Source organism: Anarrhichthys ocellatus, unplaced genomic scaffold, assembly GCF_004355925.1.
Source record: "Anarrhichthys ocellatus isolate YVR2014 unplaced genomic scaffold, GSC_Weel_1.0 scaffold132, whole genome shotgun sequence".
NCBI lineage: Eukaryota > Metazoa > Chordata > Actinopteri > Perciformes > Anarhichadidae > Anarrhichthys > Anarrhichthys ocellatus.
Genome location: NW_022280162.1, coordinates 129,083 through 144,428, shown reverse-complemented (window position 1 = coordinate 144,428; position 15,346 = coordinate 129,083). Strand labels below are relative to the sequence as shown.

The 15,346-nt window shown below is 45.1% G+C and overlaps 1 protein-coding gene across 1 annotated transcript in view; it reads left to right on the top strand.

Annotated features, from left to right (window-relative positions):
• The window catches only part of LOC116399849 (neural-cadherin), a 123,576-nt gene that overhangs the window by 85,420 nt on the left and 22,810 nt on the right, over window positions 1–15,346 (top strand). The window contains exons 8-14 of the mRNA XM_031877281.1: window positions 1–131; window positions 1,228–1,355; window positions 1,443–1,629; window positions 2,180–2,323; window positions 8,386–8,669; window positions 12,813–13,442; window positions 13,869–14,865. The exon at window positions 1–131 is cut by the window's left edge and continues 119 nt beyond it. Of these exons, the coding sequence (XP_031733141.1) occupies window positions 1–131; window positions 1,228–1,355; window positions 1,443–1,629; window positions 2,180–2,323; window positions 8,386–8,669; window positions 12,813–13,442; window positions 13,869–14,865 (2,501 nt within the window). The remainder of the gene's footprint in view (window positions 132–1,227; window positions 1,356–1,442; window positions 1,630–2,179; window positions 2,324–8,385; window positions 8,670–12,812; window positions 13,443–13,868; window positions 14,866–15,346) is intronic.

Sequence of the window (15,346 nt, the reverse complement as noted above, 5' to 3'; positions counted from 1 at the left end):
CTCGGCGTCCATCCTGGTGGCCGAGAACCTGGACTACGAGACCACGCGCTTCTTCACGCTCAGGGTTCGAGTCCAGAATGTCGCCGCCGTGCCGCTCGCGTCGTTCACCACCGTCTACGTCAACGTGACAGGTGAGATAGTGGGAGGAGTCTGTGCTCGACCACTTTTTAAGCTTAACACTTAACACGTGAGAGGGAAGACGTTTCTTCAAAGGGTTGTTTGAGGGTAAACACAAATAAAACATATAAATGTCGTCAGAAATCTAGTTTGTTATTTCGGGAGGTTGATGGTTCTAACAAATCGCTTGCTGTTCATTCCCCGTATGACACCAGAAGTCAGCGTTGATTTGTTTGTCTCATAACTTACGCCCTTCTGTAGTTATTCTAACTCAAACCACGACGAACTAAATACTTCACAAACTTTTCCCAACTAAGTTGTTTCCCGTGAAGATGTAATTCTATTTAGAAAATACTGTATTCACGTAACGTGTGGAAATTGACACGTTTTGTTGGCTTTAGCAGGAAAACAAATGAGGATTTACTTTTTGTAACTATCCATCCGTTACGTTGAACCGGTGACAGTCAGACCTGATTGTACTCGTCTGAATATTAAATGATTTCATATCTAAACACAAGTCGAAATCAAAACACACACTAAAATAACAGTCGCATCGCCGGTCGTCTCTGGCGGCAGAAGAAACAGGCGGCGTGAGACTCACTTCAGCAGTGACTCATCAGTTCAGTCTGTAGGCGGCTGCAGAGAAAAAACACTTCCTGACTTTGATTGGCTTTGAACAAACCCACATCGGACGCTGTAATTGGCTTAGCAGAGCTTGAAAGTGAGCTGACAAGCGGCTTTTGTGGACTCTTCACGGTGTTTTGGAGGATTATTCCTCACTAATAAGTTGGTTTTCATCAGTCCGACTTCACTCTCTTTCTCCGTCTGTTATGTGTTAACGTTTTAATCTTCTTCTATGGTGTGAATGTGGCATAAAAACCACAAACTTTCTTTGACCTCGATCTGCTTGTCTTTCTTGCGTTTCTTCTTCTTCTTCTTCTTTGTCTTTTCTTTCCTCTTCTGTCAGTTTTTAATCCACTTTAATCAGCTTTTCATGGACGTGACAGACGGCATGTGTTCTGCTGCCAGATCCTGCAACAACAAAACAAACACAAAAAAAGATAAATTTAGGAGTAAATGCTTCCTCCTCTTTTCTTTTCTCTCCGTCAGACGTGAACGACAACGTTCCTTTCTTCCTGTCGTCCACCTACGAGGCCACGGTGCCCGAAGGAGCCGAGATCGGCACGTCGGTGGCTCAGGTGTCGGCCACAGACCTGGACTCTGGTCTACACGGGATGGTGAGGGACACCTGAACACACCTGCTGATTATCTTCCTCCTCTTCTACTTCTTCTTCTTCAACATTAGCCTCTTCCTTGTTCTCCAGGTCCACTATGTGATCCTGAAGGACGAGAGCGGGGACTCTCAGTTCTTCAGCATCGACTCGCGCAGCGGCGTCATCGTCACTCGAGCTTCCTTCGACCGCGAGCAAAAGGCCTCCTACCTGATCGAGGTCCAGTCCCAGGACAGCTCCGAGTCGGCCAGACCGGGCCAACAGGGACAACCCAACACCGGTAACACTCACTCACTCTCTCATCGTACTGAAGAATCAAAACATTTATCAACATTTTGCATTTAAAAAAGTGAAAGGACTTTTTGTTTTGTGACGGTTTCGGTTACTTATTTTAGCCTAATATTGAAACATCTGCAGGAAGCTTTAAGTTGTACTCAGCACTGCTGTATTGTGTGTTGAATGAATACAACCCACAACTAATCCCCCTAATCCCCCCCTCGTCTAGAAACAATAGGTGGTTAGGAGTCGACACACTTCATTCAAACAAGCAGCGCTGTATGCAGCCAATCAACTCGAAACCATTGTGTAACAACATCATTCAGTTCAGCCAATAACTAAATTAAACTCGCCAAACCGCCCGTGTAGCAGCTGCAGAGCAGCGGCCAAGAGGTTAGCCGTTAGCTGTTAGCCGTTAGCCGTTAGCTGTTAACCGTTAGCCAAACACACCATATGTTCTGTTAGCTGAAACAAATCAGACCACAGAAGAAGAGAGCTGCTTCATGATGATGATGACGATGATGATAATGATGTTCATGATGTCTGTCTCTCAGACATGGCGTACGTCAGGATCTTCGTCACCGACATCAACGACAACGCCCCGGCGTTCGCCCAGCCGGCGTACGAGGTGAGCGTTGAGGAAGACGAGGAGGTCGGCTTCGTCCTCATCACCGTCACCGCCAACGACGAGGACGAAGGTGAGCTGAGTCTTCTGTCTGCTTCTCCTCCTTCTCTCCAGCTCTTGTTTCCTTCTCTGTTCTCTTCATCCCTCGTTCCCTTTCTTCTTTCCTCCTCTCCTCCCCCTCACCTATCACCCACTTCTTCATTTCTCTCCCCCTCCTCATCTTCCTCTCCCCTCCATCCTCTCCTCTTCCTCTTCTCTCCTCTCTTCCTTCTCTCTCCTTCTCATCCTCCATCCACACGTCTTACCTCTCTTCCTCCTCTTTTTCCTCACTCCCCTCCCCCTTTTCTTCCTCTCCTCTTCCTCTCCGCTTCTCTCCTAACATCCTCCTCTTTCTCTCCTTCTTCTCCTCCTCATCTTACTCCTGTCTTCTCTTCTTACTCCTCTCTTCTCTTCTATCCTCCATCCACTATCCTCATCCACTCTCCTCTTTCCCCTCCATCCTCTCACCTCTCCTCCTCCTCCTCTTCTTATTCCTCCTGTCCCCTTCTTCCTCCTTCCTCCTCTCCTCCACCCTCGTCTCTCCCCCTCTATCCTCTCCTCCACCCTCGTCTCTCCCCCTCTATCCTCTCCTCCACCCTCCTCTCATCTTCCTGTCTCTTTTCCTCCTTCTCCACCCTCTCACGTCCCATCCTCCTCTCTCCTCTTCCTCTCGCCTCTCCTCTCCTCTCTCCTCCTCCTCCTCCCTTGCTGTCACAGCTCGTTAGTGGCTGCTGTTGCTCCCTTGAGGTCGACTCTGTTGATGTTTGTCTCTTTGTTTGTCTTCGTCCCTCATTCCTCCTCTTCCTCCTCCTCCTCTTCCTCCTCCTCCGCTCCAACCAATAAGCAGCAGGAGGCAAAAAATGAATAAATGTGAGAACAACAAAACAAGCGCCTCTCTTTCCTCTCCGTCTCTCTTAATGACGGCTGCCGGCGTCTCCTCGGAGCCTCGGGGGGGTTTTCTTCTCTGTGAGCGAAGACGAGTGACGTCTCATTATTTACTTTATTTACTTTTGAATCTTTAACCTTTATTCGTCCTGTTTTCGTGCTCCAGACTCTTGATTCTCCATCTCCCTCTCGTCTCGTTTTCTACAAACTTTTTATTTCGTGGTTTCGTTCAGATTTCTAAGAATGCAGCCGTTTACCGTTCGTGTTAAAAATAGAAACATATGAGGTTGTGTGACTCGGTTGTGTGAGCTGGTGGGAGGAGAGTGAAAGAGTTTAAGAATGTCTCTAATGAGTCTCAGACGCGTTACATGACTCATGACGATCATGTGATTTATGATAATAGGTCCGTTTGGAGATGCACAATGCATGCTGGGTAGATTTGTGTCCGACTTGATCTGATGTCGTGAACACGTGGTCAACGACGACCTCACGAGATCGAGGCAGCTCTCCATCGACTGCAAGACCCAGTGCATGATGGGAAACGCCTGGCTGGCAAAAATGTGCCTCGTGTCTGTTGTGAACACTTGATGATGTCATTACGTCCCATTACGGGCAGATTTTAGCACGACATCGCCTTCTGCCCTCTGATCATGAATGTTAGCATAAATTACAAATAATCCGTGTTGTGTTGAGAAATATTTTGTTCGTGTTTCTACATTCATAATTATTATTTTTTTAAAGTAAGTTGTGCGTTTATTTGTTAAAATTTGATGATGTCCGATTCCAATACTTTTAATCAATTGCTTTTATTGACTTTTATAACCTTTTAGCTTATTGATTGATTTGATTGATTTGATAGTGCAGGCACTGGGGAAATATTTCCAAGGGTTAAATAAAATACACTAAAGCTGCTGCACTTAGTCGGGAGTGAGTTTGTTCTTTTGATGAAAATGATTAACAGATTGGATTATTGTTCAAAACTATTGTTCTGTCTCTGAAGTGTGACGTTAACATGGTTACAGTCTCTCAACACGACTAATTCAATGATGCCGATGCTCTTTGATCTTTTTTTGTGATGAAACACAAACAGTCTTCAAATAGCTGATGTAGTCCGACCAACATTTGGAGTCTCAGAGCTTTAAAACATAGGCTTTGTTTTTAGATTTTTTTATTGTATTTCCAGCTCTTTTTATCCTCATTTTGTCTGTGTGTTTGTTTGTGTGTCTGAGGAGCAGTTGTGGATGGAAGTGTCTACATTTAGTGTTTATTCCCGTCAGACTTGACACCGAACGTGGGATTAAGAAACGCAAAGACAGCAAACTGCTGCTGATTCCCTCCCAAACGTAGACGCTTTATCCCCCGTTCGTGTCTCGTCAGGGACTCCCCGTGGTAATTATCAAGCACCCCTCGACCCCAAACCACTGGGGGGGTCCAAAGAAGGAGACGGAGAACCAGTCATTTTAGCTCAAACCCCCCCCCCCCCCCCTACCTACCAGGCAGGTAGGTGGGGGATTAACTAAAACTGAGACCTGATCCTTGCTGAGTCAGCACTCACTCTGTTTGTGAAGAAATGCATCTCTTCCTCTGGTTGAGTCTCCACTGGTTTAACTGGTGTAGCATTAAATGAAGCCTGAACGTTGTAAAGAGAAGTCAAACGCTAAATAAGCTTCTGAACCTCTAACGCGGTGGTGCAGATTTTGTTCTTCTAATTTCTCTTGCGATACATAAATGTCATTGGGTGCATTTAGTTGCAATATGTCCTTTGTGCTTTGTTGGGCGCATGAAAAGAGGAAAATGTACATTATCGACATTATCGGCCCTCAATAATTGTGAAAAAACTTCACAATAATTATTTTTCAGCTCAGTTTGTTTCGATGCAGGATTACGGAAAGACATTACATTTGGAGCGGTTATGAATTATTTTTCACTTTCGTTCACTTCAGTAGTTATTTTAACCCTAACAACGATCTTTTCCGAAACCTAACTAAGTAGTTAGGTTTAGACAACTAAACTACTTAGTTAGGTTTAGACAACTAAACTAAGTAGTTTAGTTGTCTAAACCTAACTAAGTAATTTTGTTGTCTCAACCTAAGTAGTTTAGTTGTCTCAACCTAACTAAGTAGTTTAGTTGACTAAACCTAACTAAGTCGTTTAGTTGACTGAACCTAACTAAGTCGTTTAGTTGACTGAACCTAACTAAGTCGTTTAGTTGTCTCAACCTAACTAAGTCGTTTAGTTGTCTCAACCTAACTAAGTAGTTTAATTGTCTAAACCTAAATAAGTAGTTTTGATGTTTTTGATAAGAAAACGCAGACAAAAATGAGAAGTAACTGTGTGTAAAATATCCGAACCGTTGCATGAGGATAAGTTGGGATATCTATACCTGTAGGTGTATATAAAGGTGTTTATATAGGTCTATATATGTTTACTGTATAGTGTTGGTTTGTCTGAAGGTGAAAGAAACTATTGACAGAGTTAAAGCTCCAATCTGAGGTTTGATGAGCTGTAAACTAAACTGAAGGTTTTATCCTCCGACTGCAGCTGTGTGTGTGTGAGTGTGTGTGTGTGTTGATGTTGACAGGTGTCCGACATAAACTGGAGGTCAGACGAACACAATTACAGGAGAACCACACACACACACACACACACATACACACACATTCCTGCATTTCTCCCTCAGCGTGATTTGGTGTTTGTTGAAATAATCAAAGGTTGTGCAGACAGAAGATGAAGACGATGAAAGTTTTTTTCCAAATAACTGATCCTGTTAAATCTTTGCTCGCCAAGTCCGTATTTTATCCTCTAAAATTGTCACACGTTTAAAAATAAATACGACCGGCCAGCTCTTCGTCATACGAATGACGCAACAGTTTGTAAATCATTTAGCTTAACTAACACGTGAGAGCGACGGGTCAAAGGCACACCGGATTTTCAACCCAACGTCTTCTTGTTATTACGTTAGTAACGTTTGTGACGTGTTTCCCTGATGTTTTGTTGACATACTTATTTACCTTAGTTAATGTTGTTACGTCATCTATACGTCATGTGGGATGGGAAGGATTCGCATGTTCAGAACTACACAATCTTATAATTTATAGATAATTATTCCGACAGAATGCATCGGACTTTGAGATTCACTGCTTTACAAGATGTGACACATTCATGTATTATTTAGTCAGAGTATGTCAGAGGGTTCAGAAACATCTGAAGAGTGAAGTCAAAGCTTCATGTGTTAAAGCTGCATTCTCTCTAGTGTCCACCAGGGGGCGACTCCTCTGGTTGTATAGAAGTCTATGAGAAAATGACTCTACTTCTCTCTTGATTTATTACCTCAGTAAACATTGTAAACATGAGTTTATGGTCTCAATCTCTAGTTTCAAGTCTTCTTCAATACAGCATGATGTTCATTTTGTACATTATGGTCCATTTAGAGTCAAACAGACCATAATGCAGGGGATGCTTTAGGGCGGGGCTACAGTGATTGACAGGTCTCTACCAGAGACGTATACGACGTCTCTACGTCACTCCTCCTCAGTCCAGATATGGTCACTAACGTTTATCGGTTGCAAAAAACAACAACATGGCGACGACCAAAATGCCGAACTCTAGGCTTCAAAATATCAGTCCCCAAACCAATGACATCATGACGATTACATCCACTTCTTAATTACAGTCTGTGTGTGAAACGTCTGGAAGTCATGTAGGACGTTTCCATGAGCTCCTCTTCACCTTCAAAACGCGTAAATCTTCCTTCAGCACTCAGTTGTTTTGTGAGGAACTCTGAAGGAAGTCAAAGGTACAAAGATGAGTCATCTGAGGTCACAACATGTGATATATTTTGTCATGCTTTTTTAAATTTATTTTTTTAATGGAAATGAAACTTTTCCTCTTGTGAAGTTTTTTTTCCAAAGTGTCGACCTGCAGTCAGCGCTCAGGGACGACTTTCCCCTCCGGTCCTCCTCATGAGGATTTTTTGGGGCCTCCTGCTAGGTTTCAAATTAAATCAGCCCTATCCCCCTGTGTGTGTGTGTGTGTGTGTGTGTGTGTGTGTGTGTGTGTGTGTGTGGGGCAGCACCATATGGCCGGTCTGATCATTAGGGAAGCTGCCGGAGGCACAAAACCGCTGGAGCTGCTCCTCTCACACACATTTACACACACACACACACTCGGAGTGTCACGACGCATCGTGCTCAGAGGGCGGTGACGGACCGGTGCACTTAAGCTTCACACACACACACTCTCTCTCCCTCTCCGGTGTGGTAATGAAGGTCCTCCATGTCTCTACAGATGGTGTTTGTCTCCTAAAGTCTCCTTGGTGCCGGTAAAGAGAGAGCAGGCCGGACCCTGACAGACCTGCCTCTGGGCTCTAAACATGCATCTGTAAATGTGTGTGTGTGTGTAGGTGTGTTTGTGTATTTTACATTAATTTACTCCATCAGGAGAGAAGAGCAGAGGAGATGAGGGAGTCAGGGTCAGAGGAAAGATGAGTTTAGGAGCAAGGAGAGAGGAAATGAAGAGAGAGGAAAAGGCCAGAAGAGGAGCAGAAAGGAGGAGGGAAGGACACAAGGAAAGGAGGAATGAAAGAGTTCAAGAGACAATTTGACAAAAGAGGTATAAAGGATAGAAGGAAGAAAAAGGAAATTTCAAGTTCTGGAGGGAGATGTGAGGAGGAGTGTGAAGAGGAAGGAAGCATAATAGGATAGAAAGAAGGAGAGGAAAGGAAAGGAGGAAGCAAGAGGATGAGACAGGATAGGAGGAGTCAAGGTTCGAGGAAAGATGAGTCTAGGGGACGAGAGGAAAGAAATGAAAGAGGAGAGGAGATGGAGGATAGGAGGAGATACGGCTCTTTTGCAAGGACGGCGAGGAAAAGGTGTGTGTGTGTGTGTGTGTGTGCATGTGCGTGTGTGTGTGTGTGTGTGTGTGTGTGTGTGTGTGCGTGTGTCCACTGCCAATCAAACACTTGTTTTGGGGGTTTTTCCCCGCATGAAAATCTGCTCCAATATCCCTCAAAAAGTTTATTTTCACAATAAGAGCTCTTGTCGGCTCAACGTGTTCTGGGGTCTTTGTTTAAAATGCATGAGGTCATAGAGGATCATAAAGGATCATAAAGGAAGTTGTGTGTGTTGGATCGTGTCAGCCGTGATGTTATCGCCCATATAAAACATCCACAAACCACTCACATTGACCTGATCTCCACTTCCTCCCCTCCAGGTGCCAACGCCAAGCTGCGCTACCAGATCACCTCCGGTAACACCATGGGCGCCTTCGACGTGGAGCCCGAGGTGGGCACCGTCTTCGTGGCCCAGCCGCTGGACTACGAGACGGAGCAGCGCTACGAGCTCCGGCTGGTCGCCTCCGACGGGAAGTGGGAGAACGAGACGCTGGTGGTGGTTCAGGTGGTCAACCGCAACGACGAGGCGCCCGTCTTCAGCCAGACCGAGTACCGCGCCGCCGTGACCGAGGAGCTCACCCAGCTGCCCGTCGTCATGCTGGAGGTCAGTCATCAAACACCGGGTTTTGGTTTTTGCATGTTTTTTTTGGTTCAGCTTGTCCTGTTGAAAATGTAAACATGTGAGAGCAGCACCTCCACCATGACGGTTTAACACAGACTCGTCTAATAGTGTCGGTCACGCCTTCAAACATGGCGGTGAATTCTCCCCGAGGCCACACCTCAGATAACGTGTCCTCAAACTAACACATCACACGTGTGTTTCAACACAATGTCACATTTAACATGGAACCAGGAACCTGGAAAGTCAAGACGACCTCCTCCTTCTTCTTCTTTCTTCCTCTTTCTTCTTCTTTCTTCCTCTTTCTTCTTCTTCTTCTTCTTCTTTCTTCCTCTTTGTTCCTCTTTGTTCCTCTTTCTTCTTTCTTCCTCTTTATTCTTCTTCTTTCTTCTTTCTTCCTCTTTATTCTTCTTCTTCTTTCTTCCTCTTTATTCTTCTTCTTCTTCTTCTTCTTTCTTCCTCTTTATTCTTCTTCTTTCTTCCTCTTTATTCTTCTTCTTCTTTCTTCCTCTTTATTCTTCTTCTTCTTCTTTCTTCCTCTTTATTCTTCTTCTTCCTTCCTCTTTATTCTTCTTCTTCTTCTTTCTTCCTCTTCATTCTTCTTCTTCCTTCCTCTTTATTCTTCTTCTTCCTCTTTATTCTTCTTCTTCTTTCTTCCTCTTTATTCTTCTTCTTCTTCCTTCCTCTTTATTCTTCTTCTTCTTCTTCCTTCCTCTTTATTCTTCTTCTGCTTCTTTCTTCCTCTTTATTCTTCTTTCTTCCTCTTTATTCTTCTTTCTTCCTCTTTATTCTTCTTCTTCTTCTTTGTTCCTCTTTCTTCATCTTTATTCTTCTTCTTCTTCTTTCTTCTTCTTTGTTCCTCTTTATTCTTCTTCTTCTTCTTCTTCTTCTTCTTTCTTCCTCTTTGTTCCTCTTTATTCTTCTTCTTCTTCTTCTTCTTTCTCCGGTTTAACTGATTGGAAACTATTGAACAGATGAAATCTAAGACTTTTTTTTGAGTCTGTCATACTTTTTACAATTTAGTTCAGGTTGAAAGTTCAACTTTAGACCGATGACTCAAGTAAAATGTGTGAGATGTTGGTGTGTTTCTGTGGTTGGATGAGTTCTATTTATCTATTTATTTTGAATTGATGACGTGACAGTGATCTGTCCTGCATCAATAAAAGGAATTTAAAAATCAAAATCAAATCTCTTCTTCTTCTTCTTCTTCTTCTTCTCCACACCTCTCTCAGGTAATTCACAGTAATGTGCAGTGTGCCGTCGAGCTAAATCAGATCAGAGAGGCGGAAGTGCGTCGGGGGAGGGGGGGGAGTAATACCCCGTCAAGAGCGGCGGGTGTCACATGACCCCCCCCCCCTTCGAATGCTGGAATTGATTTGATGTGCACTCAGTTTCCTCTCCACAGTTGTTGTTTTTAGCTCCGTGTGTTAATACAATTCAGCAGATAGCGAAAGGAAGGGGGGGAATCCAATTTGAAAAGAATATTTTTTGTGACTTCACCTCCTCTTGTGGCGCAGCGACAGCTCATCTTCCATATTGTCTAACTGCATCACGTTGTCAGGGAGGCAACAAGGGGGGAGGTGGCGAGGGAGGGAGGGGGGGACTTCAAAGGCTTCTGTAAACAAACTCTCCGGTGAGAAAAAGAAGGAGAAGAAGAAAAACTAAAAGTGGACTTTTTTTTCTCTGCTCTTGCTGGTTGTCTATTAACTTTTAATTGCATTGTGTGTCGCGGTGACAGATGTGGAGACGTCCCCTCGTTCAGAGAGATAACTAAAGGTTCATTAAGCAAACAGGACACAAAGCAACTGAGAAATGTTTATTCCTGTGTTGGGGGGGGGGGGCAGCGGCTGCAGTCAGCTTCCTGCCTCGCGTCCTATTTCCTGGGCTTGACATTTGTACATAATGGAAAAAAAGCAATTCAACCGTTTTTTGATAAGAACAGAAAATCAAGCACACAAAAAAAAGTGGGCTTTAAAGTGAGAGAATGTTATTTAATTGAAGTGAAAAGTCGATGTCGCTGCTTTTGACCGGCTCGCCAGAATAAAATGTGACGGTCAGCGACCGTACAATGAAATCCGTTTTATTACCGAGAGATTGTGCTGCTGTGTTTTGTGGTTGATTGTCTTTGTTTTTTTAACACATTGGTTCTTTCTAAAGTTAAAAAAGTCTTTCAATGTTTAACAGTTTTGAAAAGGAGAATAGTTCGGTAGCTTTTCATTCACAAAAAGCAGGTAAGTACATTAAGTTATAAATGTAGCTTTGGAGATTAAAAACATAAAAGTATAGAAAACGTTTTGATAAATGCTTAAAGCCTAAATTATACTTTACTTTAAGGACCTTTCTAATTTTCTTTGATCCGGCCCTTAAAGGTGCTAAATATCTAATTGCCTCCACACAGCTCTCCATATGGCGTTGGTTGAGCAGCTAACGGTGCTAACGGCGCTAACAGCGCAAATAAAGGCAACAGCGCTGACGGAGCTAACAGTGTCAACCTGTTCCGAGACAATGGCGTCATTCGGGACGCTGTTATCAGCTGACAGCAGTGCAGTACATTATTCCACTATATCTTTACTAGTGCTGGGCAAGTTAACGCGTTATTATCGCGTTAACGCATTCATTAATTAACGCCGACAATTATATTATCGTGCGTTAACGCAGTTTTTTATTTATTTATTATTAAGCCACATTTTTAACACAAGAACCAGGCAGCAAGCAGTGAACAGCTGTGTTCATGTGGCGTCACTTCCTTCTCCCCCCGGGTCCAGAACCCCTCCTACACTCCGTCACCGTCCTTCACTCTTGTCTCACAAACACACACACACGCGAGCGCGATCGTCTCGTTACAGATCAAACGTGACTGTTGTGAAGTGGAGCTTCTCGTGAGGAAGACACGTCTTGTTTGAACGCAACACTTTACTGTCTGAACTGCAGTGTTACAGTGAACACAACGCGCTCTTGCACCCGACATGTGGTTTTATACGTATCATCATTGTTAGCGCCAAGAACACGTACCTTCTACTTCCTGTCTCTTCAAAGTAAAAGCATTTCCGTTTTCATGCTCTTCACGATAAAAGTAAATCATGCAATCAAACAATTTACAACAGTGACAATATTAAAATACATATTGTCGAGATTTTAAAGTGTTTTGTTTGTAATATGTATAATAAGCATCATTTAGTTATCGCTACTGAGAATTTAACAAACATAAAAGCATGACGTAGATATGTTTGCAGTTTTCAAGGTGTATATTTAAATATCATCTCTTACACACATGAAGATAAAGTTATGAACACCGGCTGAATATCTATCAGAATCAGAACTATTATAACTGCTGCTGTGTAAAGGGAATACTGCTGCTAACAATAACCTGATGTGTTTAAAGTGTTTGCAAACCAAATGTTATTGCCCTTTTGTTCATATAGCAGTACTTTTAAAATAAAAGTCCACAATACACTACTTTTGAATTCATTATTGAATTTTGCCATAACAATGCGATTAATCGAGATTAATCGCAAAAAATCCACTAATAGCACTAATCTTTACATAAACAATAGTTTGGTGGTATTTTATTAGCACCTTAAAGAGTTCCTCAATAGAGAACAAAAGTGTCTTCAACTTGGTTTTAAAGGTAAACAATTCTGATGAGCTTTACAGTCTCAGTTTGCTTCAGATAAACTAGTTCGCTCCACCACACCAAAAGGAGGATCACTAAAATCATAATTGTTTGTCACTTGCAATTGCCACCAAAAATGTTTTTCAAAAGCTCACTAATGCCCAGTTTTCATTATTCAAACTGAAGGCATTTATTCAAAAATACAAATATTCAGTGCAAGAGATGACACAGCCAGCCAGAGACACAACCGGTTACACAAAGCGAGTCTGTCTTCATGTCTGTTTGTGGACCTAAATGGACAAATTCTGATCCGGTGCCTTTGTGGGAACCTGGATTGTGGTGTGGTTGGACCGGTATTTCACACACTGGCTCTTCTTCTTCTGGCTCCTAAAGATTTACAAAAATTGGGCGCCCAAAATGCTGTTGGACAATCCAACCAGACCTCTAATTGGTTAACTGGGTTCATGTGGTGAAAGAAATCAGAGACTCATGTATTTGTTGTCTGTCCTTTGCAGGTGTCGGCCACAGACCCGGACCAGGAGGCCGACCAGACCGCCCTCCGCTACTCCCTTCACGGCCAGGGCGCCGCTGGCGAGTTCACCATTGACGAACGCACTGGAAGAATCTACGCCCAACGGCGCCTGGACCGCGAGGAGCGCCCGGCCTGGAGATTCCTCGTCCTCGCCACAGACGAGGGCGGGGCGGGACTCACGGGATTTGCCGACGTGCTGCTGGAGGTCACGGACGTCAACGACAACGCGCCCTTCTTCCCGTGCCCGGCGCTGGAAGTAGACGGATGCTTCCTCGGCCAGGTGCCTGAAAACTCCCCCGCCGACACCTCCGTCATGGAGATGCGCGCCATGGACCTGGACGACCCCAACGAGGGCAAGAACGCCGCGCTGACCTACAGCATCATCAAGAACGTCCGCAACGAGATCAACCTCAACCTGTTCTCCATCAACGCCAGCACGGGGACCATCTACACGGTGCTGCGTTCGCTGGACCGGGAGGTGGAAGAGCGGTATCTGGTCGTGGTGGAGGCCAGGGATGGAGGGGGTCTGGCGGGAACAGGGACAGCCACCATCACGGTTTCGGACGTCAACGATCACCCACCCGTCTTCACTCAGAGGCTCTACACCACTCAGGTGAGTCCCACGAGGCGAGGCGAGCTTTCGCACCTCAATGTAAAGACGTGAATGGACGCGAGTTGAGGCAAATTTGCGCCGGGTGGCACGAATGAGACATTTACATGAAATTCACCTCATTCGAGTTCAAATATTTTAGCAGGAAGCTGTGTCATTAAAGCTCTGAGATGAAAGATATTTGCTTGTCGTCTTGTGGAGACAACTAACAAAACATGAATTCAGACTTTTTACAAATCCCCATCATTATGTAGTTATTTCGGTGTCCCTTTTTATCCGTTTATAGCAATTAAATTACAGCAAAATAGTTTATTTTGGGTTCATTCATCTGAAGTAAACCAGCCGACGTGGTGTTTGGTGTGAGCTGAGTATTACCATAATAGGAAAGTATAAAAAGTCATCATCTCGACTTCCTTATCTTGTGTTCAGGTGACAGAGGACCTGGAGGTGAACAGCGAGGTTCTCGTTGTTTCGGCCACGGACGGAGACGAGGGAGAGAACGCCGTGGTGACCTTCAGCATCGTCGGCGGCAACGAGGACAGGAAGTTCTTCGTGGAGACGGACAAAGTGAACCGCCGCGGCGTGATAAAGCTCAAGAAAAAGGTCGACTTCGAGAAGCCCCGTGAGAGGACTTTCAATCTGACGCTGAAGGCCGAGGACGCCGATTTCTTCAGCCTGGCCCACTGTCTCGTTCAGGTGGAGGACGCCAACGACCACGCGCCCGTGTTTCTACCGCAGTTCTACGAGTCCCCGGCCATGTCTGAAGACGTACCTGTGGGGACGATCGTAGCTCAGGTTACGGCGTCGGATCTGGACTCGGCCCAGAACGGACGCTTTTCTTACAGCATTTCAAAGGAGTCGGACCCCTACAGTCAGTTTCTGGTGGACCAGTCCGGTTGGGTGGTGGTGGCCGACTCCCTCGACAGGGAGAAAATCTCGCAGCACCGGATCATGGTCCTCGCCACGGACGCCGGGAGCCCGCCCATGACCGGCACCGCCATCGTCATGATAGCCGTGCTGGACATTAACGACAACGGGCCGGAGTTCGAGGTCCCCTACAGGCCCGTCGTTTGGGAGAACGCGGCGGCGCCCCAGGCGGTTCGAATGAACGACACCTCCTTACTCCTCCACGCCACCGACCGGGACACCTCCACCAATGGCGGGCCGTTCTCCATCCGGCTCCTCGCGCTCACCTCGGACGCCACCAACTTCAATCTGACGGACTTTCGGAACGGCAGCGCGGCCGTCACCGCCCTCCGGACCTTCGACCGCGAGCGGCAGAAGGAGTACCGCCTCCTGATTCTCATGATTGACAGCGGCTCTCCTCCGATGAGCTCCACCGGCACGCTGACGGTCGTCATCGGGGACAGGAACGACCACCCTCACTCCCCGGGACACACGAACTTCATCGTCTACAGTTATGAGGGTATGTTTTTATGTTGTGTTACTTTGGGTCTGTGTCGGGATTCTACATGAAACCATATAACTTGAGCTCTGCATTGGTGGCCGATCAGTTCATTGCTTTGTGAGATAATTCTCCCTGCAGAAACTGGACAACACTACAAAATAAGAGTTTCTTAACCTTTTCTGGCCACTGAAACCCGTCCAAATATATCAAAGAGTTACCAAATGAGTGTCTGGCATGAACTTTTGCATTGTTCTCTAAAGAGATTGATGGACGGTTGAACTGTAACCTGCAGTTTTTTAAACTCTGTCCCTCCTCCTCTTCCTCCTCCTCCTCCTCCTCGCGTTGTAAAGACTGTACTCATCACAGTCGACTGCTCGCCGCCTCCCTCTCCATCACTTATTTAGCGTTTCATACCATCTGTCAGCCTCCCTGTAATTTCTCTGGTTTTCTTCATCATGTATTTTTAGTGGATTTCCTCTCCGGGGCCTTTTTTTTTTTT